The 25,479-nt window shown below is 34.6% G+C and overlaps 2 protein-coding genes and 1 pseudogene across 3 annotated transcripts; 1 reads left to right on the top strand and 2 right to left on the bottom strand.

The window, feature by feature from the left end:
- The first annotated feature begins 2,295 nt into the window (after positions 1 to 2,295).
- Positions 2,296 to 11,291, top strand: LOC107775862 (uncharacterized). The gene is made up of 6 exons (XM_016595656.2): positions 2,296 to 4,709; positions 6,487 to 6,700; positions 6,882 to 7,033; positions 7,306 to 7,337; positions 8,823 to 8,972; positions 9,245 to 11,291. The coding sequence occupies exon 1, from the start codon at positions 2,548 to 2,550 to the stop codon at positions 4,699 to 4,701; it is 2,154 nt and encodes a 717-aa protein (XP_016451142.2). The 5' UTR covers positions 2,296 to 2,547; the 3' UTR covers positions 4,702 to 4,709; positions 6,487 to 6,700; positions 6,882 to 7,033; positions 7,306 to 7,337; positions 8,823 to 8,972; positions 9,245 to 11,291.
- On the bottom strand, positions 9,132 to 11,050 carry LOC107775863 (cationic amino acid transporter 5-like; annotated as a pseudogene).
- A 2,174-nt stretch (positions 11,292 to 13,465) lies between the features above and the next one.
- On the bottom strand, positions 13,466 to 19,542 carry LOC107775861 (uncharacterized). Of its 2 annotated transcripts, none has more exons than XM_016595654.2 (11): positions 19,273 to 19,542; positions 18,992 to 19,101; positions 18,770 to 18,826; positions 18,636 to 18,698; positions 18,464 to 18,532; positions 18,300 to 18,383; positions 15,817 to 15,921; positions 15,662 to 15,739; positions 15,196 to 15,324; positions 14,435 to 14,540; positions 13,466 to 14,024 (listed from the first exon to the last, which is right to left on the bottom strand). In XM_016595654.2, the coding sequence occupies exons 2-11, from the start codon at positions 19,097 to 19,099 to the stop codon at positions 13,834 to 13,836; spliced, it is 990 nt and encodes a 329-aa protein (XP_016451140.2). In that variant the 5' UTR covers positions 19,100 to 19,101; positions 19,273 to 19,542; the 3' UTR covers positions 13,466 to 13,833. The 2 variants fall into 2 exon arrangements, with proteins under 2 accessions (XP_016451140.2, XP_016451139.2); XM_016595653.2 differs by having other exon boundaries at positions 18,300 to 18,392; positions 19,273 to 19,538.
- Between the last annotated feature and the right edge of the window lie 5,937 nt (positions 19,543 to 25,479).

Below are 25,479 nucleotides of genomic sequence, written 5' to 3'. Positions count from 1 at the left end.
AAACCGGGTACGTGTTTACATGTGGAGGTACTGTCATATCATGGCGCTCCACAAAGCAGTCAATTGTTGCTACTTCTTCAAATCATGCTGAGATAATAGCTATTCATGAAGCAAGTAGGGAATGCGTATGGTTGAGATTAGTGATTCATTTTATTCAAGAAAAATATGGTTTGGAGTGTGATAAAAGATCCACAATTTTATACGAAGACAATGCTGCATGCATAGCCCAATTGAAGGGAGGATTTATAAAAGGAGATAGAACGAAGCACATTTCACCAAAATTATTCTACACACACGATCTTCAGAAAAATGGTGACATTGATGTGCAGCAAATCCGTTCAAGTGACAATCCGGCAGATTTATTCACTAAATCTTTGCCAACTTCAACTTTTGAGAAGATGGTATACAAGATTGAAATGCGGAGACTCAAATATTTGAAACAAGGTTTTCATCAGGGGGAGTAAAATACGCGATATACTCTTTTTTCCTTACTAAGGTTTTTTCCCACAGGGTTTTCCTTATAAGGTTTTTAAGCTATCATTGATATGAAAATAATTATATTGTGGATGTTCATTTATTACTCCGCTATAGATAATCTTCCTCAAGAAGATTATCCATTTAGTACTCTCTTGAAGTTTATCTACAAGCAGCTGATGCAGGCAGGTTGCAAGCAGCTCAATGAAATGATTTGCAGCAGCTTCTTATTAAACAGGCAGGTTGCAAGTAGCTCATGCAGACAGCTTACAAGCAGCTCATGCAGACAGCTTACAAGCAGCTAAAGAAAAGTCTTGCAGCTGCTTCGTGAAAAGCCTCGCATCTGCTTCCTTTTTTCTATAAATAGAGGAGTTTTCAGTTCATTATGTGCATAAATTTGAAGTTTGAATAATATATCAGTTTCTCTCTATACTTGTCTTTACTTTACAGTTTTTATTTCATAACAATCATCAATTTCCAAGGTTGAAGAGGACAAAAAAATAAACAAAACAAATTAGGAAGGGTGTCATCTTATTTGAATGTGATCATTCAATTATATGTTCAAATGACGCAACATTAATCCTAAAGAATATTCTCCTACAAACTATATTTCTGTTTTTTTTCTATATATGCATAGAATTATTTTTTTCCTTTTTTGTTAACTTTATAAATAAGATTTATTTATTTATTTTATAGGTAAGTCTATAATATAGAGTAAAAAGAGAAAAAATCATAATATTAGAAAAGATAAAAATTAAAATTTAGAGGATAAAATAGATATTTGACCACAAAAAGTTTGAAAAATCTGGTTAAGTGACCTCCTGAGTGCTATAGAAATAGTTAAGCGATTTAAGAACATGACTTTGCTAGGCCATTTTGAATAATTGAGAGACCATTTGAATAATTGACTCCCATCTTTTTTGTCATTAAAATTAATACAGGAAAATGACATTGTGCATCCGCTCTCAAAATAATAGCAATATATATATATTGCTATTATTTTGAGAGCGGATGCACAATGTCATTTTCCTGTATTAATTTTAATGACAAAAAAGATGGGAGTCAATTATTCAAATGGTCTCTCAATTATTCAAAATGGCCTAGCAAAGTCATGTTCTTAAATCGCTTAACTATTTCTATAGCACTCAGGAGGTCACTTAACCAGATTTTTCAAACTTTTTGTGGTCAAATATCTATTTTATCCTCTAAATTTTAATTTTTATCTTTTCTAATATTATGATTTTTTCTCTTTTTACTCTATATTATAGACTTACCTATAAAATAAATAAATAAATCTTATTTATACACGGACTAAATTATCCCGGGATTATAATCCCAAGACTAATTTATACTATATGGGAAGTAGGATAAAATAATCGCAAGTTTGATGGGATAAGACGGGATAAGATGGAATATTCTGATATAAATTTATACCCTCAACCAAACACGATATAAATTTAATTTCACATCTTATCCTATCTTATTCCTCGTACCAAAGTGTTTTGAAAATGGACTCAGAGAGACTATTAAAAAAATGTTGTATTATAAAGATTCAAAAAATATTTACATGTGACCATACATGTCTTTTCAACAGATACTAAACAATTTAACTTTTTTGTTAATTTCTTACAAGTTTAAACACAGGCTTTTAATTTGAAGCACAGGACAATATTTCGAAGCTCAAAAAATTGAAAAACAAGTTTTTTTTTTACTTTTAGACAAACAAACACGTTTGTTTTTTTTTATTTTTGAAAACGAATTTCTCTCGCTAGAATGATGAAAAGAAAATTAAAAGAGCCAACCGCAAAGGGGTTTTAGGCCGAGTTCACTTCAAAATTCAAACCCCACCCCCACCCCCACCCCGGTTTTCTGCCCTACCCACGCTTGCCCCTCTCGTGTTTTCTTCTTCCTCGTCAGCTTCTCTAGGTGCAGAGACCTTCATTTTCTTGAACCTTAGCCTAAGATTCTTGAATTTAAACCCCAAATGATCATTTCCAGAAGTCTTTTTTCTCTCCACTTCATGAGAATCTGAGTTGACAAAGGCATGCCCTTTTGCATCCTTATAAAAAAGGCATGCCCTTTAACACTTTCACTACCAAACAGTTCATCAGCTCAAACCTAATCCCATGTAAGTCTTTCTCTAACTTCACCATTTACCACTTCTTTTCAGCTCTTTCCAACCCTTCTCATACTGACCATGAAATAGAAGCTGCCCCTTCTGATAGTTCTTTTAAAGTTGCCGCAAATCCCAAGTTGGGTTCTCCTGAAACTGACATAAAAATTCCCCCTTTTGATAAATCATTTAATGTTTCCTCAAAACCCAAGCTGGGTTCTTGTGAAACTGAAATAAATTTGCCCCCTTTTGATAGTTCATTTAAAGTTGCACCTACACCCAAGTTGGGTTCTTGTGAAACTGAGATGGAAGTACCAATTTCAGATAAGTTATTCAAAGAGGCCCCAAAGTTAGGTTCTTTTAAATTGGGTGATTCTACATTCTATTCCCTTGTTGAGAAATATGCTAATTCTGGGGACTTCAGGTCTTTGGAGATGGTTTTTGATAGAATGAAGAGCGAAAAAAGAGTCTTTATTGAGAAAAGTTTTATCTTAGTGTTTAGAGCTTATGGAAAAGCCCGTTTTCCTGAAAAAGCTGTCGAATTGTTTGATAGAATGGTGGATGAGTTTCAATGTAAACGAACCGTGAAGTCGTTTAATTCTGTTCTTAATGTGATAGTTCAGGCAGGTTTATATCGCCGTGCATTAGATTTTTATGCTCGTGTTGTAAATAATAGTAATATTATGCCGAATGGGCTTTCTTTTAATTTAGTTATTAAGACTATGTGTAAGCTTCGGATGGTCGATAGAGCTCTGGAGTTGTTCAGAGAAATGCCTTCTTGGAAATGTGAGCCGGATGTTTATACGTATTGCACTTTGATGGATGGCTTGTGCAAGGATGACCGGATTGATGAGGCGGTTATTCTTTTGGATGAAATGCAGATAGAGGGATGTTTTCCTGTTCCAGTAACATTTAATGTGTTGATTAATGGGCTTTGCAAGAAAGGTGACTTAGCTCGAGCCGCAAAGCTTTTGGATAACATGTTTCTTAAAGGGTGTGTTCCCAATGAAGTGACTTATAACACACTTATACATGGTTTGTGCCTCAAAGGTAAGTTGGAGAAAGCTGTTAGTTTATTGGATAGAATGGTGTCAAATAAGTATGTCCCGACTGATGTAACCTATGGAACTATTATCAATGGATTCGTTAAGCAAGGAAGAGCAGGTGACAGCCTGCAGATCTTGTTGGCAATGCAAGAGAAAGGGCATCTGCCAAATGAATATGTCTACTCAGCGCTAGTTAGTGGGTTGTTTAAAGAGGGAAAACCTGAAGAGGCGCTAAAAATATGGACGGAAATGATAGAAAAGGGAGTGAAGCCTAATACAGTTGTTTATTCTGCTTTTATAGATGGCTTGTGTCAAGAAGGCAGACCTGACGAAGCTAAGGAGATCCTTTCTGAGATGATTAAAATGGGTTGCACTCCCAATGCCTACACTCACTGCTCTCTAATGAAAGGGTACTTTAAAACCGGTGACAGCAACAAGGCTATATTTGTATGGAAAGAAATGGCGACCAGTGGTATCACATGTAATGAAATATGCTACAGTGTACTCATCCACGGATTGTGTCAAGACGGGAAGCTCAAAGAGGCTATGATGATGTGGAAGCAAATGTTAGGAAAAGGATTGGTCCCTGATGCCGTGGCTTATAGTTCAATGATTCACGGCCTTTGCAATGCTGGGTCTGTGGATCAGGGATTGAGACTTTTCAATGAGATGCTATGTAGAGGATCTGATTCTCAGCCTGATGTAATAGCATATAACATAATTCTTAATGCTTTATGCAAGGTGGATAGAGTTTCTCTAGCAATTGATCTTTTGAATACTATGTTGGATCAAGGTTGTGATCCCGACGCAGTTACATGTAATATTTTCTTGAAAACTTTAAATGAAAAAGAAAATGTATCCCGAGACGTGGAAGACTTCCTGGATAAGCTGGTGCTGAAACTGTACAGGCGACAGAGAATTGTAGGAGCTTCAAGAATTATAGAAGTGATGCTTCAAAAATTTCTTTATCCCAAGTCCTCTACTTGGGAACTGATTATTCGAGAACTCTGCAAACCAAAGAAGGTTCAAGGAGCTATTAATAAGTGTTGGAGTGATCTTTTCCTATGATATTAGAGGTTAGATTAAAATTTTCTTTTTTGGTTGCAAAAATGCAATATCCTGAAACTTTGTTTCCCATGGGCACATTGCTCCTAGGGGACAAAAGAGGACACAGACGTGCGATTCTTCAGAAGATCCATTCTGTGTATTTCAGAATTTGGGTCATTGTGCCTGATATGTGGCATCTAGAAATTATACAATGAGGATAACTGCTTATTTCCAAACAGACACTTGCATCCATAATTTGACATTCTGTTTGTTTAAATGCATGTCTGTTGAACATGTAAGTAACTGAAAATGACATATTTTATCGATTATTTCGACAAAGCTATTAAATGATACAGAAACCTTGCAATTATGATAATCTAGGTACAGATAAGTTGTTAGGATACTAAAAGAAAGCAAAAATATCATTGAATATTTTGTTCTTCAGTTTCTTACCATATGCTATACTTGAAATCTAAAAGTTGTAATCTACAAATTTGTTACACGTCAGTTTTGATTATTGATGATACTTTTATACATCTGGTCATGCATGATCATTTAGAAATGGTTTTGGTGGGTCTAAAAAGAGTTCATTTTAGGTTATTCTTTTTATAGTTGTTCACATTTCTTACTTACCTCTTACTTACTCTTTGTTTCAATTTGTATCCAGATAGTTGTTTAAATCCTAATTCAGATTCGTAGAAGTTATTTTCAAGTTTAATGTAATGTTAAATTATGAGAGTTTAAAAATGCTAACAAAGTTGTGTATGGCTTATGAAATAAGTTCAAATTTTTGTTTACCTTCATAAAAAGAAGTTCAAATTTTTGTTTGCTTATTTCTTCTTGATATAATATTCCCTGTGGTAAGAGACAGTGGCAATAGCAGGGGTTTTCATTTTCCAGTGTACATGCTGTTGCCAAATCTTTGGAGCTTTTCTGGAAAGATGTCAGCATGAAAAATTTATGTGGTTGTTTCTTGGAACAACTTTATTTTGGACCTAAAATAAGCTGTAGATATTTGCACGTAACTGATAATAATAGCAGAAGAGCCTTACTTAGATATTTAAAAAAATGGATATGAGAGTGTATGCTTTCTACCGATAACAGAAATGTATGTGCTTTCTCTGAAAGCATTCCTTTTATATAGAGATTGGTGCTAATTGTAGATAAGTTCTTATTTGGAAGTAGAAGAGAGACGAACAGTTTTGATGTTAAAACCAGCTTGTTAATAATTTTAAAATTATCAAAGTTCCTCTAGAAATGGTGCTACAAAAGAACAATTAGATAGAAAATCTCTACGTTTTGTATAACCTGGGCTTCATCCCTATACATCATCAAAACATTTATCTTAAGAAAAAAAAGATAATAGGAACGAAATCACAAAACAAATATAGTCGTTACAGAGTGACTACCACTGAGCTGAAGCTACTAGGTACTAATTTGTGGATCCATAAAACAGTATTACCGGGGCGGCAAGTCTTTCTTCTGCATGTTTTCCTCTGAACTTTTCTCTCAACCGTTCCACTTCAAAGTAAAAATGCTTTCTGTGCTCATGTGAAGTAAATTTATCTTCCTATATGCTGTGCTTCAGTGTGATTTGCATTTACTAGTGGTTTATTTCTTTGTTACTTTGGAAGCCAGATTTGCAATTTTTTCTGATTATTTGAGTCGTTTAAGTTATTAGGGGAATGTACATACTAATATCTGTCGTTCTTTTGATTGGTAAAGGAACTAAATGTATCTGATGGTCGTGCATATGTTAATTTAATTTTCTTGTGGTAGAGCTATTAGAGTTATTATTTTTTGCAGCTAACTTGAGATCACAATGGTGGATGAAAGAGAGATTGTGAGCGCGGTGGTTGCATATGAGAAGCTTGCAACTCAAGTAGAAAATGGTAGTAACAAAATCCACAGGGTCATCACATGATGCTTTCATGCCGTGCAAGAGGTTGAAGCATGAAAAAGCAGTAGAAGATGACAAAATTTTGGTGGTTGCAGCCAGTGAGATTACTGTTTTAGTCTGGTAATATTCATTTGAAAGTTTTCAAAATTCCGATGTTTCTGAGTTTTTGAATTCTTATGCTTGTTTCCATTTTCTAGGTTCATTTATCCATCAAATATACTTTTTTATGGATGTGAAGCTACATGATTTTCATTGGAATGATATGGATCTAACTTATTTATTATGAATGATTATTATGCAGAAATTGTGACTTTTGGAGGGGCGGGGGGCCATATTTTGTCAAGTGGCACTCGGATATGTGGCATGAAAGTTGGTATCCTGAGAAGCATAGCTTGTGTTTTAGAAAGTTTCACGAAAATATGAAAACGATACTGGCACTACTAGTTCCTTGAAGTGAGTTTTCAATCTTTAAACCTATCTTTACTCTTGATTTAGAATGTGCTTCCTATGTGCTGACGTTTATCTTCTTACCTTACATGGTTTCCCTCCTGTAGCATCTATCCTTTTTTCTCTATTTGTGGACTTGACTGTAATTGAAATTCTTGAAATGTTTTTCTCTAAAATGAGCTGTAGTTGACAGTTTTCATTATTCATAATGGTACGATTTTGTCTGGTGCTATTTCTTCAGCAAATGACTTCATCTAACATAAATCTTATGATTGCAGGTGCAATGGGGACTCAAGTCCAAGATTCCTTGGTAGGTGTAAAGAAATTTATGACCTGGCTTTAAAATGCTAACAAAGTTGCTGTATATGGCTTATGAAAATAAGTTCAAATTTTTGTTTGCTTATTTCTTCTTGATATGATATTCCCTGTGGTAAGAGACAGTGGCAATAGCCGGGGTTATCAATTTCCAGTGTACATGCTGGTGCCAAATCTTTAGAGTTTTTCAGGAAAAGAATTCAGCATAAAAAATCAATGCAGTTTCTTTTCTTGGAACAACTTTTTTTTTTTGGACTTAAAATAAGCTGTAATATTTGTACATAACCGATAATGATAGCAGAAGTACGCTGCTTTAAGACATTAAAAAAGGATATTTGAGTGTGTGCGCTTTCTACCGATAAAAAAATGTGTGTGCTTTTCTGAAAGCATTCATTTTATATAGAGGATGGTGCTTATTGTAGACAAGTTCTTATTTGGAATTGCAAGAGAGACGAAGAGTTTTGATGTTAAAACCAGCATTTTATTAATTTTAAAATGCTCAAAGTTCCTCTAGAAATGGTGCTACAAAAGAACAATTAGATAGAAAATCTCTACGTTCTGTATAACCTAGACTTCATTTATCTTAAGGACAAAAGACAATCAGATAGAAGTCGTCAAACAAAGAATAGTTGTTACAGTGTGACTACTACTGAGCTGAAGCTACTAGGTATTAATTAGTTGAATTTATAATATTGTACTACCGTCCTGCAAGTCTCTCTTCTGCGCGATTTCCTCTGGCATTGCTCTCTCAACCATTCCATCTCAAGCTAAAAGTGCTCTCTGTACTCACGTGAAGTAAATTTCTCTTCATATATACTGCGCTTCTGTGTGATTTGCATTTACTAGTTGTTTATTTCTTTGTTCATGTAATAGTAGCCCCCCCCCCCCCCACTAACCTTAGAAGCCAGATTTGCAATTTTTCTGATTTTTTGAGTTGTTTAAGTTAGTAGGTGACTGTACATACTAATATCTGCCGTTCTTTTGATTGGTAAAGGAACTAACGTATCTGCTGGTGCATCTTTCATATGTTGATTTAATTTTCTTGTGGTACAGCTATTAGAATTATTATTTTTCGCAACTAACTTGGGATCACAATGGTGGGTGAAAGAGATATTGTGAGTGGTGGTTGCATATGAGAAGCTTGAAACTCAAGTTGACAATGGTAGTGAGAACTCCACAGGGTCATCACATGATGCTTTCATGATGTGCAAGAGGTTGAAGCATGAAAAAACAGTAGAAGATGACAAAATTTCGGTGGTTGCAGCGAGTGATATTACTGTTTTAGTCTAGTAATATTCATTTGAAAGTTTTCAAAATTCAGATGTTTCTCAGTTTTTGAATTCTTAAGCTTGTTACCATTTTCTAGGTTCATTTATCCATCAAATACACTCTTTTTTTATGGACATGAAGCTACATGATTTTCATTGGGATGATATGGATCCAACTTATTTTGGTGCTTTTATGAATGATCATTATGCAGAAATTGTAACTTTTGGGGGACATATTTTGTCAAGTGGCACTCGGATATGTGGCATGGAAGTTGGTACCGAAGCTTCTGAGAAGCATTGCTCGGGTTTTAGAAAAGTTCAAGAAAATATGAAAATGATACAAACACTACTAGCTCCTTGAAGTAAGTTTTCAATTTTTTAACCTATCTTTAATCTTGATTTAGAATGTTTTTCCTATCTGCTGATGTTTATCTTCTTACTTTACATGTTTTCCCTCCTGTAACGTAGCATCTATACTTTTTCTCTATTATGGACTTGACTGTAGTTGAGATTCTTGAGAATGTACGTCTAACATGAGCTGTAGTTGACAGTTCTCATTATTCATAATGGTAGAATTGTGTGTTGCTATTTCTACAGCAAATGACTTCATCTAACATAAATCTTATGATTTCAGGAATAAGTGCGATGGGGACTCAAGTCCAAATTTCTTGGTAGGTGTAAAAAAACTTATGATCTGGCTTTTTCCACGTCTTCTTCCGAGATCTTTGACGACATTACCTTCTTTGGTTGACGAGCCATGTCATAAGTTGCATGGAGGCCAAAAAGAATATAATACATCAGCATTACAGCCGTACATATGCCAAACCTTATAAATGCCTGAGCTCCTAATGATCCCATGAGAAACAAGTTTATTGCAATTGAGAGGGATGGGAACCATGGAACCAGTGGGACTCCCCAAACTTTTGGTGTTCTTTCCTGTGGCAAAAGAACTGATATTGCCAAAGTTGCCAGGAACCAAAGGGGAACAGTTATTGTGTAGCCAAGCCAACCATTAGGGTTCAGTCCCCAGTAAGCAGAAGTCCCTATGGAAGATAGAATTATGACCTGTAAAAAAAAGGTTAGCTTCAAAAAATTCGTTCGGGGGGTGATACCTCTGACATAATATCTCCTCACAAGCAGAGCAACAGCCATCATCATCGATATAAGAAGGCTGCTTACGGATAACAAACTTGTCAAGACATCCAAACTTGAAAAGAAGGCTATACAGGCACTTGCAAGTCTGATCAATAGAGTTGCATTTATGGGAGTTCCTGTCTTTGGGTGAACAAGTGCAAACCATGGTGGAATCATGTGAACTCGTGCGATGTGAGTGGTGTAGCGTGCGTGCCCAATCGCTCCTACCAAAAGGACAGTGGTCATTCCCTTAAGAGCTCCAAGGGCTACCAGATATTTTGCCCATTTCATTCCCACGCTTTGAAATGCAACAGAGTAAGCGGCATTAGGGTCTATATCAGTATACTTCTGCATCATACTCAGTGAAAGTGCCATCAAGCAATATATCACGGTGATAATTGACATTGACCCTAGCAATCCTAGTGGTATATCTTTTGATGGATTTTTTGTTTCCTCTGCCATGGTTGCAATGTTGTCAAAACCCCCATATGCAAAATACACAATTGCTGCTGCAACAAAAATACCTTTGGCACCATGTGGCATAAAGGGTGTCAAGTTTGAGCTATTGGCATGAGCAAATCCAGCAACTATGACAAATAAAATCACCATCATATTTACTGCGGATGCTATCCAGTTGAAATATGAAGTTCTTCTAGTGCTGCTTATTGCAATTATTGATGTAATTACTAGAACTGCAACAGCTATTGGATCTAATAAGTTGAACCCGTCTGGCGAGGTTTGTATGTATGCGTAAAGAGTTTGGATGAAGGTTCAGGAGTGTTGTAAAGTAAGAAGTCCAGGCTCTTGCTACTGCTGCACCTCCAGCAATGGATCCAAGAATTATGTTTCCTGCTGTGATAAAGGCCGCAAAATCTCCTAGTTCTACTCTGATGTACGCAAATGACCCTCCTGCTACAGGAATTTCTACCGCAAATTCTGTATAGCAGAATACAGAGAGCATCGCTGAAATGCCAGAAGCCACATAGGATAATATTATAGCTGGTCCGGCATGCTTGTGAGCTTCTTGGCCAGTGAGTACAAAGATGCCTGCTCCAATAACCGAGCCAAAGCCAAACCAGGTGAGGTCCCACCAACTAAGGCAACGTTTCATCTCATTCTCACTTTGTTTCCTTATCTCCCCAATCTCATCAGCATCCTCAGAACGGCTTGCAACTCGGTCCTTGAATCTGGAAAATGTTTGTGATAGTGCTGATCGGTATGTGCTCCAATTCTGGAAAGAGTCTTCTGGAAAAAAGTCTTGTTTGGTCCATCTCCAGTAACTTCTTGTTTGAATCTCGTCTTCCATTTCACCAACAGAGTCCAGTACTGTTGTATTCCTTTAGAACTCGTTAAACTGCTATAGAATGTTACTAATTACTAGCTCATATGGGAGGATATCCATCAAACTGCTGTTTATAGGTTCATTTTCTTGATGGATGGAGTCCCATATCTTTAATTATTGTTATTGATAAGGTTGACAATGGAACCTAGTGGCTGCTGTCTAACCAAGAAGTTCTGCTAAATTCGTTATTTTTTGTTTTATGCCATATGGTCCTGTCAATGATAAAGATGGAGCCAATGGAAAATTGGGGATGTGATGTATGTAGGGGGTGTCAATGGATATTTAAAAAATCGACTAAACCGACTCAACCGTACCGTACTGATTTTTAGGTTTATTTTAATAAAATCGTAGGTTTTTATATAAATCTATAATCGTATCGAATAAATTTACATGTGAAAAATATTTTTTTGTATTAAGTATAAAAATAACAAAGCATTAAATTTTTTCTTGGCCGTTGAAATTATAAAAACAGTTACAAGCCACAAGTAATTAAACTCAAAATCCTAGTTCTCAAAACTATTATGCTATTCCTATTGAAACTAAATTATTTCCAGCATATTCACTAGCAAGATACAAAGTATTCTAGCGATTATGAGTAGCAAACTACAATATATTGAATATGTTTTATTTCGTATGATTTAGTATTATCTTTTTGAATATTTAATCTTCTATAGATTTTATTCTTGAGTCCCAATTTGTTTAATATCTTTCCACTCGTGTGATTTATATTTTTTTTGTATTTGCTTAGTTTTTTTGACGCTGATGTAGAATAATTGACGGATCTATTCTGGCCATCTTTCAGATTTTTTTTAATTTATCACCCCTTAAACAGTAAAAATGTCAAGAATTTTGCTTAGTTCTATAAAACTAATGAAAGTACATATACTTCTACTAGTGACTTTTACATGACATTAAAAAAAATACCAAAAACTAATCTAACCGAGCAACCGACATAATTGGGACGGTTTCGAAAAGTCTAATTTTGATTATACATAATAGAATAACTGAAAAATTGATACGGTATAAATTTTATAAAATAACCGGTCGAACCGAACTATTGACATCCCTAGTGTATAGATAGGTACTAGTTGAGTGAAATAGTTTGTATCTTCCTTGAAAAACATCCACATTCATTTTAAGCTCCCTTGGCCTAACGTGAAATACGTCTTATGTAAAAAGAGAGAAGGCCAATCTATCAATTCATCAGCCTGCAGCTAGAAAGAGTAACAGGCTGGATATTTTGTCCTATATCACTTGCAGTACTCCAGGATTTCGCTAACATTATTGGATTGACATCTACTTCCTCCTTATGAGGTTTTACTACTGTTATAGCCTGTTGGGCCAAGTTTTTTTGAGGCCAAAAGTGCTCTTTTTTTTTTTTTTGTCAAAAGTGTTTTAGGCCAAAAATTGAGGTGTTTGGCCAAGCTTTTATAAGAAGAAAAAAAAAGTATTTTTGATGAGAAACAGAAGCAGAAAAATATAGCTTCTCTTCAAAAAGCACTTTTTTGAGAAGTACTTTTGAGAAAAATATACTAAGAAGCAGTTTTCAAAAGTTTGGCCAAATACTAGTTAGTGCTCAAAAGTGTTTTTCAAATTATTTAGCCAAACACATACCGATTCTCGCCAAAAATACTTTTTTAAAAACACTTTTGAAAAAAACACTTCTCAAAATAAGCAGATTTTAGAAGCTTGGCCAAAAAAACTATTAATCTTCATTATTTACTTCTTGACTCAGTAGGGTACAGCTGGAATGGAAATTAATAAGTAAGATGACATAGAGGGAGTTTAAACGATTAATAAATTGACCTTTTGGCTCGGTTTCATCGGATACTGTATTATTGTATTTTTCTTGACTGCATATTTAGTTGTCTTCAAGAGTAGCATCCTACTTGCTTAATCTTTTGAGAAGCGTCCATATCTTTGTCCTAACTTAGTAACTGATCTTAATCTGTAATTAATAAGCCACACTTTGATACTTCAAAAAAAAAAAAAAAAAAAAAAAATTGTTAGTCACTGTGATGTGCAAAACTTTGAATAACTTAAGGGGAAAATAGATTGAAGATTTTGATGGATAGCTTTTTTAGCAATTCATATTAACTTTGGGGACATCGATAAAATCTGAATGATACCACCACCTGCTCAACTTGCTGCCATTTGAAAATTTAAGTTAACTGGAAAATCATGATTGAAAGGAAATTCAAAGGAAAATATAAGAGAGAAATAGAAGAAAACCATACTTAAAAATGAATAGGTTGGAGATGTAAGCGTAGCTAAGGAAGCATGAGGATCAGTCCAAGCAACTTTTTTTTTTCTCTTTCGATTGTTAGGATCAGTCCACGCAATTTAGGAGACTACTTCTATGAGTGCTGCGAAAAGAAGGAAAAAAGAACGCGCGCGCGCGCAAACAGTAACAATAACAATTCCTTCTTTAATTGGTACATTAGGATGTTCTAAATCATAGAACAGCCTGACCTTTCCTGGAGAACTCTTCCCAACACTAAAATGGTAAAAGAGAAGATACAACAAGTGAATGCATTTTCAATAGGTTGTTTGGTTCTATTCCCTCTCTATTATTCCATTCGATGGTTTTGAAAAGCAGCTGGAGAGTTGGCAAAATCTATCCATGCTACTGAACACTATGGTTGAAGCGCCTGGCAACCGTTGTAACAAATTGTGGATATATCCCCGTGTCTGAAGCAGTTAACATGCAGTGATCTCATCCAAAAACAAGATGCAAGGTTAACACATTATACCCATGATTTCCAAGCCTTGCGCATCTTGTTTGCAACATATCTGACTCCATGAACAGCACCAGCAGTCAATAAACCTGCAATAGCTTGCCTCGTGCTAGAAACCATAACCTTACGTCTAACAAGCCTCTTCATGCACTCAGCAGCCTGTTCTTTTGAACCAATCACTACTTGTTGCCTAACTCTACCTACAAGACAATATGGCATAAATGAAATGATCTACTTTAGCTGAGGAGGGAACATTATAAAAGCTTATAATAAGAACTAAAATAATTACATAGAAGTATCTTTTTTCAGAAGTTCAAACTTTTAGATTAGACAAACACACGATTCAACATGCTATTAGGATAGACAGAGATATCTAGAGTCTCACCATCACCCATTAACAAAAAATATTTTTGCGTACTTGACCCAAGAAAAAGATCGATGCGTGAGAGTTACAAATGGAAAGTAACTAAACAAAAGTTTCCTTCACTAATGTGGCAGTAGATGCAATTCAACAGGAACTACTAACGAGAAATAAATCTGAAAGAACAGGCAATATTTTAAGATTATTTCCTTTCCAGAAATCCACTCTTTTTGCATTTGAAGTACGTACCAGAGTCATCGAGAATCCTCTTTTCTCCAAGTTTCATGCCCATCTCACTTCTGATTGATGGAGGAAGAGAAGAAACTAAGGTGGAAGCAGCACATAATCCACAATCCTGATTTCGATACATTAAAACATGTCAATCTTTGAGATCGATTTGATCTTGATTTTCCAATTCAAATATTCTCGACAGAGGTGTAACCAAAATCAGTCTCCTCAGATCCATCTGAAAGAAAAACGCGCTAATGTAGTAAAAGAATCTCATACAGATGTATTCTAAAAGCAATATGAAAAAGTCAAGAAAACACTCAAGGATCGAGAATGACTCAACAACCAGAAAAGTGCACAAGTTACAATCATGTAAAAGTACAAACTAATTTTCATGCAAGGAAACTAGTGACGTCCAAAGCTCTAATTGACAAGTCATGCAAGCAAATGACTTTGCAGCTATTTGAAAAACGAGTAGAATAGAAAGACTAACATCTTTGACCACAGAAGTTACCATTCAAGGCCAGAAAATTAGTATTAAAATGGAAAATAATGGGCAACAATATAGGGATCCTGTCAGCATGACTCATGCTGTATATTCTTGATTATCCATTGACACAATAATGATTTTTTATGCTTCAGTAGAAACGTGTTTTATCGCGGATATTGATAAGTGCACATATTAAGACACACATAGATTACAAAAGATTTATCAGCATCATTCAGCAGAATTAACCATGACAAGGAAGCAACAAGAGAAAAAGCTTTAGAAGGAGAGAGACCTGAAATATGTGTACTTGCTTATCACCAGCTGATGAAAATCGCAACAAGTTCTTAGCCGCATATTCTTCCAGAGATGACTTATACATTTTCTCAAATAAATGATATTGTCCTTGTATAATTTTGTTGACCTGGATCAATATGCAGCGAAGAAATTCATGTCCAAAGAATGGAAGAATCAGTTCAATCACTTACAGTGGCATGAAAATAGCATATGCACTATGTTATACTATGCTAAAAGTTGGGATTGGAATTCTAGTCCAAACCGGGTACCCTGTAGATAAGATACCATACACATTTTCAATATAAATTAATTGATTTTGTTGATCTGCTGGAAGTAATATCAACTATAAAATTGAGAAACTACCCATTTACATCTAGAACTTACACGTAAAGTGATGCTTTCATGTGGTACAGTTAGGGCCACAAAAATCTAAAACTTAGGCTCCACTCAAGTCTCAACTCTACCTTATTTTTGTCCTCTGCAAAAAGCATACGCAAGTCACCCATATATGAGAGGCTACAGATTTTGGCATATAAATCTTCCTGCATAAACACCAAATTCCAAGTGGCATTTGTTATGTGCCTGTACTAATTGACAAGAAATGAATAAAGAGACGAACCTCTGTAAATTTTGATGGCAAAAGGAGAAGAGCGGCAGAAGTTGCAGCTTTTAGGTTCACAGTGTTCACATTTTCTACATCCAAGTTATCCACAAGAATGTTCACCTGAGTTAGAAGTAAACATAAATTATGACTGAAAGACAATCACTAGGCTCACCACTAAAAGCAAAGAATGTTATGGTTGAGTATGAAACTAAGGTAGGTTGAAGGATATCTGTTGAATGCATCACAGAATATAATTCAAAGAAATCAGACAAGCCTTCCTATATTTTCAATCCACAGTAGAATTAAGACTCTCTATTCAGGACGCACATTAGTTAAGCCATGACTGCCCAACTAGAATGCATAAAAATGCCTGATAAAAGTTAAACAATAGGTACTAAGCCCCAAGCCACTATGATTAAGGAGGAAACAAAAACCAGACAGGGTAGGGGATGTAGGTTCTGCAATGAGTTGCAAACTACGATGCTATATAGAGCTTTGGCGGTCAAATGTCAAGTTTGTTCAAGTCTAAAATTTTTGAGCGAAGAAAACAAAGCATCTCAATCGAATATTTTCAACAGAAATTCTTCTTTTTGACACTCATAAGAAATGTCCGAGTGAATAGCTCATGTTGGGTGGATCTCTGAGAGTATAACAAGTTAACCACACTCACTGAACTTTTCACTTCTGACTAAATGGGTTTTTCATCTTCAGGTCAACACAAGAGAGACAGAGACAGAGACTAAACGCTAACAGTGGTGTGCCATCAAAAGCTAACAGTGGTGTGTCATAACATAAGTTATGACTAAAAGACAGTCATTAGGCTCACCACTAGAAGCAAAGAATGTTATGGTTGAGTATGAAACAAGGTAGGTTGAAGGATATCTGTTGAATGCATCACAGAATATAATACAAAGAAATCAGACAAAGCCTTCCTATATTTTCAATCCACAGTAGACTTAAGACTCTATTCAGGACGCACAGTAGTTAAGCCATGACTGCCCAACTAGAATGCATAGAAATGCCTGATAAAAGTTAAAGAATAGGTACTAAGCCCCAAGCCATTATGATTAAGGAGGAAACAAAAACCAGGCAGGGTAGGGGGTGTAGGTTCTGCAATGAGTTGCAAACTATGATGCTATATAGAGCCTTGGCGGTCAGATGACAAGTTTGTTCAAGTCTAAAATCTTTGAGCAGACATACACAGAAGAAAACAAAGCATCTCAATCGAATATTTTCAACAGAAATTCTTCTTTTTGACACTCATCAGAAATGTCTGAGTGAATAGCTCATGTTGGGTGTATCTCTGAGAGTATAACACGTTAACCACACTCACTGAACTTTTCACTTCTGACTGAATGGGTTTTTTAATCTTCAGGTCAACACAAGAGAGACAGAGACAGAGATTAAAAGCTAACAGTGGTGTGCCATCAAAAATCAAAAGCACATGCCAATTTGTTTTGTATGAAAATGCATGCTGAGATATTTAAGTTTCAAGTACAGAACCGGTCATATCATGATATACTTTTCAGTGTTATCAAATGCCTGCTTAAAGCACACTTAAGCCCTGAAGCGAGGCTCAAAACATGTTGAGTGCTTCGCTCACTTAGTGGGAGCTTCACTATTTTTATCAAGGCTCTAAGACATACTTTTACTTGCCAATGAGCGTCATCTTGAAGAGACGACACTAAACAATTGATATATTTCACTTTTATCGTAAACTTTCTTCAATTTCCTTCTCCATATATTTGGTATTCATGCTTATAGATATTAGTCTTGGACGATACATAAATATTTGTAGTTTTTCTCCATTTACGCCTTTCTTATTAAAGCCCACGCTTAATTTGCGATTTGCGCTTAAAGCCCCAATAGACCTTAGAGCTTTTTTGCGCTTTTCGCCTTTGATAACACCGATACTTTTAGCACATACCTGGGTGTCCACTAATTTAGCATCGATTCTAAATAGGATTATAATTTTTTTTGGATGAAGTTCCACATAGGGTTATAACACAAATACATTATGATAATTTTTTATTCTTTTGGTCTGTAGGCAACTTGAAGTTGAGATCGTAAGGCTAAGAGAACCCACAAGAACTCATGGATATTACCTTGATCAACTTAAGTTTATTTAACGGCCACAAATAGGAATAAAAACATATTACCAAGTTTTCTAACTTTTGTTATACTAAGAATAAGCTGACATTTCCTAAACGATGATTCCTTGCTACTTTAAGTTACAAGTATTTATAGCGGGTCAGGGGAGTTACAATCATCGATAAAGACCTAACCTAATACCATCATTTTTATCAAATTCAGTTACAACAATAAATAAGATTCACTTGACTTGCCAGTACTACAATAATGATTAAGAGGCACAAGAGGATTACAAAAATTCTGACCAACTTAAGTTAATTCATCCCGTTCTTACATCAATGTAACTAATACTGAAATTGAAGTCCATCAAATATGTTATTTAAATAGCAATTTAGAACAAGCCATACGGGTTTCTGCAGACGACCGCTGAGATAGAACCTCTCCCATCCCAATATGTCTTGAATCAAGTCATGCATTCGAACAACTCCATACTTGAACATCTGTAAAAATTACTCAATGTGGAATTTCGAATCTGTTAACAAAAAGTGCATCTTCATTAAATGGTCAATACCTTGTTGTTGCAAGACACAAATGGGTTGAAGTGTACGCCAACACCAATGTCATTTGCAATATCAGTTATCTGGTTGAGTGCATCGTGAATTGTTCTTTAGTACAAAAAATATGTATATGAAGTTGTGAAAGAATGAGAGAAATTAAAGTAAATTCAAGAAAGAATATAGCACCATTCTTGCTCCACCAAGGTGAACGAGCCATGAAGCGTAGTGATCCTTGTTTAATTTTAGATTCTGCATAGTAGAAAGACGTTAGATTTTGACAACAAAGATGGTCGAGAATTGCTTAAAATTGAGCAATTTACCTTAGAATGCCATTGCTTAGGATCAGCTACTCCAATAATGTAATCTATCATAGATGTCTAGCAATTAAGTTGTTAGTAATGTACTATTGCAGCATGTTACAGAACTTCTTGATCAAACAAAACCATAAGTGGAGTGACTAAAGATGCATTCATTATCAGGCTAACACTTTAAAGAAGAAAATCATATCTTTGATATCAGAGAAAGAAGAAGTAAAAAAAAACCTCATCTTTATTGTTGGGATGGAGTTTGGAACCATATATACAGCAGAACTCAACAGGGGGTAGAATTTCAATCAAACTCCCTAACTCAGCTTTATCATCAGCCACCATTTCTGCATTAACATTTCAAAACAAAAACCATGTAATAAGCTACATGCAGATGTATGTGTAATAGGAGCAAAATCTTGAAATATTTTCAGTGGAATTTCATCAAACATCTGGGAGGCATGCATGACTGAATAAAGTACTTAACAGATTTTTGTCTTTTATTATTTTCTACTTACTGATCACTACAAAGGTACAAATTCGAATCCCTTAACAAGCTTTGCTATCAATTTGGTAAATCTTTAATTCTTTTTTCAAAAAATTTCGTGGGTTTTTTCAAGGGTTTAAGGAGGTGGGTTTTTTGGGTCTGCCACTGAAGAAGAAGCAACAGCTCCAAGTCAAACATGAGTCAAAGCCCATATCTGATAATTTTGGTTGGGCTTAGCCGAGGCACTCCTAATTCTATACTTGTCTTGGACTATAGCCCACCAAGTTTCTCTCTTCTCTTTACTTTCCTGATATTAACTCTGATCTTATAAACCGTTGAAATAAGATAAACTGGCTTTTTTGCTGTGAAAAATGACATTAGCGACTCTCAAATTAATAGGCGAAAAAATATATATTTTTTGTATAAGTATATATATATTTTATATGTTATATATAAAAATTATATAAATTTCGAAAAAGGTCCTGAAATACACCTCTACTATTAGAAATTGTTTAAAATTACCCTCTGTTATACTATTAGCTCAAAAAAGCTCCTACCGTCTTACTATTGAAACACATATACCCCTAACTTGACGGACTAGACACGTGGCATTCATCCAAGAAGGATGTTGGTCTATCCGGTCTAAAATTAATCGCGACCCGCCCGATTACCCGGTGTATGACCCATAAAGTTTTACCCTCTCCCCCTTTCCATCTAACGCCACCATCTTTTTTTAATAGCAAAGAATTTCGTCAATAAACAATCACAAACTCACAATAGAGATTCCAACATATGACAATCATGGTCAACACACTCCAAGCTTCATTAACAATAGAGGTTTTCCCTTTTAAATGTAAACTCTCTCCGAATAGTACTTCTCCTTAAAAAGTAATTGATGGAGAAATAGAAAGAAATGGGGGAGAAGGTGCGGTAGTGAAGAAAATTTAGAAAGTGGGTTTTAGGGGGAGCGGGCACAGGAAATTCAATAAGGATGGTTTCTTGCTTTATTAGACAGTTTGGCCTGTAACTTTACATTCTTATTGGCCTGTAATAGTTAGTAATTTGTTAGTTCTTGTTCATAACATATTAAGTAATTTTTCCCCATCTACTTAAATTTTGATGGACAGCGTGAATCGGTACTAGTACTAGTGGGATATAGTAGATATTCTACGAAATAATCGAGATATACGCAAGCTGATTTGGATACAACTATTATTAATAAAAAGAAGATATATAGTAGCGAGGATGAATTATAACCAAGTTCCATTTGTTTTCTAGATTTTCTTTTTTCTTATCTTAGAGAAGAACAAAACACCATCGCTGTGGCCAAATTTCTCCTCATATTTAATTCAAATCAATCAAGGAGCCACGGCTGCTATTCTTCATAGATCAAAGTAAATAGACAATTGTTCAATCACTATATGAAAAAAGTAAGTTAGTCTGACCCTTGAAGAGAAATTAATCCAATATAAATTTAATTGTTCTTACATAAAACCATAGATCCCTTATTCCTAGTCATGTAAAAATTTTCGAGCTACTATAGTTTCATGTTTTTCCACAGCTTCACACGTGCAATGTCCTCCTAGGCAGAGTGGACTGCCTCTACTAATGGGGACTTTACAGTAAGTCACACAGTCCTGGCTGACTTTACATGGATGGCCCCAAGCAGCATCCACACTTTGCAAACCTGTCAACAAAGTAAAATTTGAGTAACTATAATGTAAATGATTAATACGTGAGTGTGAAAATATTTCTTTGAATATGGTGGTCTATATATATGTCACTAATGTAATTATGAGTTAAAGATGACTATGATTAAGAATAGGGAAAGAATAGTTCTACTCATACTTTTGTTTATGTGAATTAAGACATAAGAAAAACCTTACAACACATGTTGGCAGAATATCTAATTGTAGAAGTTTACTTAAGGGTGAGTTAGGTTAGTCAATCTACGTGACTCAAGCATCATTTCCCAAGAAGGGATAATATTACTTTTAGATTCAACCCCCTTCCTCTCTTTTAATTTATGTTCGTCTTTCTCTACAAAGAATATATACAAAATCCTCTCAATGGGATAAAGGTACACACATAAAGAAATGTGGAAGATCATGAAATAATAAAATGGCTTTGAAGAAAATGTGGTCACTATACTCTTTACATTAATTTTGCAATTTTGTCATAAAAAGATGTAATTTCCAAATGGAATTTCAATATTAAGGTGTGTTATGTGTGTGTATAAATAAATAAATAAATACGAAGTGAGTGTGTATTATATATGAGAGAGAAAGAGCGAGAGAGACCAATTGAGATAAGAATGACAAACACCAATGGAAACAAACTGTATGCAGCCTTCCTCGTAGCCATGTCTTTATAGTGTCTTATGTGATTGGTGATTAAGAAGAAGCCCTATTATGATTTGTAGCTTTTAACTTGAAACCCCTATTGAGCTATATATAGTGTGGACACCGTTGATTTGAGGTAATTGCTATCTCTATGGTTTGGGCAAAAACGGAAGAAAATTGAAAGCTCAATATAGTTAATGGATGTCATCACAATCACTTAAGGCATGTAATTGGATTGTCATAGAACCAATTGCCTAAAGACACTGTAGATGTTTCACTCAATTCCTTCTCTTGTAATCTACAACATATTACTTTCGCAAAAAGGGGGAAACTAGCCTATTAAATATTTATTCCTTTCTACTCTCAAAGTAGATGAGAGTATTAGATATTTTGAATAGATTTACTTGGAAAAAAAGATCCAAACACACAATGTAGTTTTTTTTAGTGCAATTGCTTTAGGAAAGAAGTGATCACGTTCCGAAATAGACAATGACTTTGGTCGAGAGGAGATGATGGTAGACGCCCGCTCTTCCTCTTGCAACTTATGCACGGTTCAATTGTTAATAAAATAGTTTAGTGACTTTCGTAAAGTACAATAATAATTTTGGTACAATAAAATAAAAATTAATTAATCATCCGATAAATTATCCCACTTACACTTAGAAGGTAATGGACAAGTAGTGTGAATGAATTACATTGATTTCTCTTCTTTTTTTTTTTCCCTTCATCACATTTGTTTCTCATTGATTTCCAAGATTTTCTTTCCTTAGGAAACATCATTCTTCTACTTTCTTTCAACTAGTAGTCATACCCGCGCGACGCGCAGTCAATATTAAAAAATACTAATTAAATTAAATTTTGATCGAGATTGTTTAAACACATTAGATCGTATTGTTTTAATAAATTTCAATTGTCATCTCATTTGTCAGTACAATATACCCGATAACAAAATATCTATTAAATTAAAAAGGATTTTTTTTGTTTTGTATATTTTTATTATACATCCAACGTTTAATATTATTATATTTTAAATATAAATTTGTATTGGCATATCTTTCTCTTACGTTGCCACTTGTCGTAATTCTAGGCTAGACTTTCTTTCTTTTAATAATATATAAAATAAAATATAGATACAGATATATATTTTCTTACTCTTGAAATATTTTTATACTTTTTAACTTATGTTGTACTGTTCAAAATTCTTCAATTGTCTAAATTTATCAATAATTTTCTTGAGTGTTATTTATTTATCTTTTACTTATTAATTAATTCAAAATATAAATATCATAAAGTTATCTTTACCCTCCTCTTTTCGTACATTCTTTTCTATTGTAATATTTGATTTATTTTCTCATTTTATATTTTACTGAAAATATAAATAATGTAATATTTTTTTTACTAAATTATAGGAATAATTTTGAATTCATCAAAAGTATAAAGAGATAAGCCTTTTATTATTTTTATAAAAAATCTATCAATATTTTAATAATTATTAATTTGTTTTGTTCTTTGAATTATTAAATGTTAAATTAGTTGATTATTATTATTATTATTATTATTATTATTATTATTATTATAAAATATTGCATATATTGTCTTAAAATTGTCAAGTAGTTTATTTTTCGACACCATACTTGGCTTAACCTCATAATATTAGTTACTATGTCATACTAATTTCACTTGAACAATGAAGCTGGACGATAATGAATTTGCGTGTACTTCAAATTCAACTAAAACATTGCTCCTTAGCATTTATAATAAGCGATAGAGTTCCAATGCCACTCAAATTCACCTCGAAAATAACACAAGTACTTGTATCAAAATAAGACATTGATAGTGGATTACAAGCAAAGATACATAAAACTAAAATACTCTTCATATTAGAAGTCAAATTAGAGTATTTTTGAACTTAAACTCCCACGGCAAATTCTAAACAAGAGCTGTATTTTTATTTATTTTTGTTAGGAGTTCATCGTTTGTCACGATCCAAAATTCCACCACAGGCGTCGTGATGACACTTAATCTCTAAGACTAGGTAAACCGATTATAATTATATTTCGAGCCATTTTTTTAAGCATATAATTTAATACAAGTGTCGAAACCAAAAGCGAAAACAAATATAACAACCTCCCAAGACTGGTAATACAGAGTCACGAACTCTAACTGAATACATGCAATGATCTCAAGAATCGAGTGTACAATACTGTTTGAATAAGAGTGACAATACAATAAAAATAGAAAGACTCCAAGGGACTGCGATGGTCAAACAGCTCTACCTTGAATCCTTGCGATCAACACACTAACTCTGCCCGAGTACGATATCTCAAATACCTGGCTCTACACAACGATATCTCAAATACCTGGCTCTACACAAAAATATGCAGAAGTGTAGTATGAGTACACCACAGTCAGTACCCGGTAAGTATCAAGACTAACCTCGGTGGAGTAGTGACGAGGTACAGTCAAGACACTCACTAGTCAAATAACCTGTGCAACATAGTATACAAAAATAATAGAAAATAGATAACACTGATAACAACAATAACCAACTAATGATATAACAACAAGGCAGCAAGAACACCATAAATATTACTCACACGAATAATAAAGACAAGTGCAACCAATTAATCAAGTCCTTCAAAATATACATCTTTTATCTATAAGTTTTTCAAATAATTTTTTTTAGAATTTAATCCTTTCAATTTAATATATCCCCAATATACTTCCTCCAAATAAATATCTTACGAATGTAAGTCTTTCAAGTAAATACCTCCCAATATATTTCTTTCAAATAAATATCTTTCGAATATAATTCTTTTAAATAAAAACCTTTCGAATATAATTCTTTTAAATAAAACCTTTCGAATATAATTCTTTCAAATAAAAACCTTTCGAATATAATTCTTTCAAATAAAAATCTTTCGAATATAATTGTTTTAAATAAAACCTTTCGAATATAATTCTTTCAAATAAAATCACCGGTTGACACCTCACCTCAAAATCCTAAAAATCTCGGGTCTTAGCCCACTTTCATATCTCACGGCACCTCGTGCCCATATCTCTATCACAACCGCATGGACAATTCACAAATCAAAAAACAAAATAATATAATGAAATGACTGATAAGTGAACAAATGAGAATTTACAGAAAGGCAACAACACAATAAATAAAGGTAAATAACAAGGACGCTCCCGAGGTATCGCCTCGTAGTCCCAAAATAAATATGCAAGACATGGGGATCTCTTGAGATGCCGCCTCGTAGTCCCAAAGTAAATATGCAAGACATGTGTATCTCCAGACCTTCAATTTTCCAACTTTCGCCAAATGACCCCGAAATGACCTACAGACTTCCAAATCCACATCCGGACGTGGCCCTAAGACCAGAATCACCATGCAGAGCTATTCCCAGGCTCCGAATCCCAAACAGACATCGATACCATCAAAATCCACTTCAACCTAAACTTAGAAAATTCTTAAACTTTAAAAATGCCAACCTTCAGTAATAGGCGCCAAAATACTCTCGGGCCACCCGAGACCCGCACATACGCCCAAGTCCGAAATCATCATACGGACCTATTGGAACCTTCAAATCCCGATTCTGAGGTCGTTTACTAAAAATCCAAATCTTAGTCAATTCTTCCAACTTAAAGCTTCTGAATTTAGAATTTTCTTCTCAAATCAACTCCAAACCTCCCGAAATTCGATTCCGACCACACGTACAAGTCATAATACCTGAAGTGAAGTTACTCAAGGCCTCAAACCGCCTAACGCCACGCTAAATCTCAAAACGACCAGTCGGGTCGTTACATTCCCCCCACTTAAACATACGTTCGTCCTCGAACGTGTCAAGAATTGCACCAGAGTTGTCCAAAATTACTGTTGAACATCTTGTGCA

This window comes from Nicotiana tabacum, chromosome 17, assembly GCF_000715075.1.
Source record: "Nicotiana tabacum cultivar K326 chromosome 17, ASM71507v2, whole genome shotgun sequence".
NCBI classification, from domain to species: Eukaryota; Viridiplantae; Streptophyta; class Magnoliopsida; order Solanales; family Solanaceae; genus Nicotiana; species Nicotiana tabacum.
This window is presented reverse-complemented; position numbering and strand designations above follow the sequence as displayed.

Bases quoted from the DNA above. Each gene is read 5' to 3' on its own strand.
- LOC107775862 (XM_016595656.2), top strand. From the start codon at position 2,548: ATGCCCTTTAACACTTTCACTACCAAACAGTTCATCAGCTCAAACCTA.
- LOC107775861 (XM_016595653.2), bottom strand. From the start codon at position 19,099: ATGGTGGCTGATGATAAAGCTGAGTTAGGGAGTTTGATTGAAATTCTA. The intron at 18,699-18,769 runs GTAAATTGCTCA...TCTACTATGCAG, and splicing joins CTAAGCAATGGCATTCTAAG to AATCTAAAATTAAACAAGGA. The intron at 15,922-18,299 runs GTATGGCTTGTT...CTTCTAACTCAG, and splicing joins GCGGTCGTCTGCAGAAACCC to GTGAACATTCTTGTGGATAA.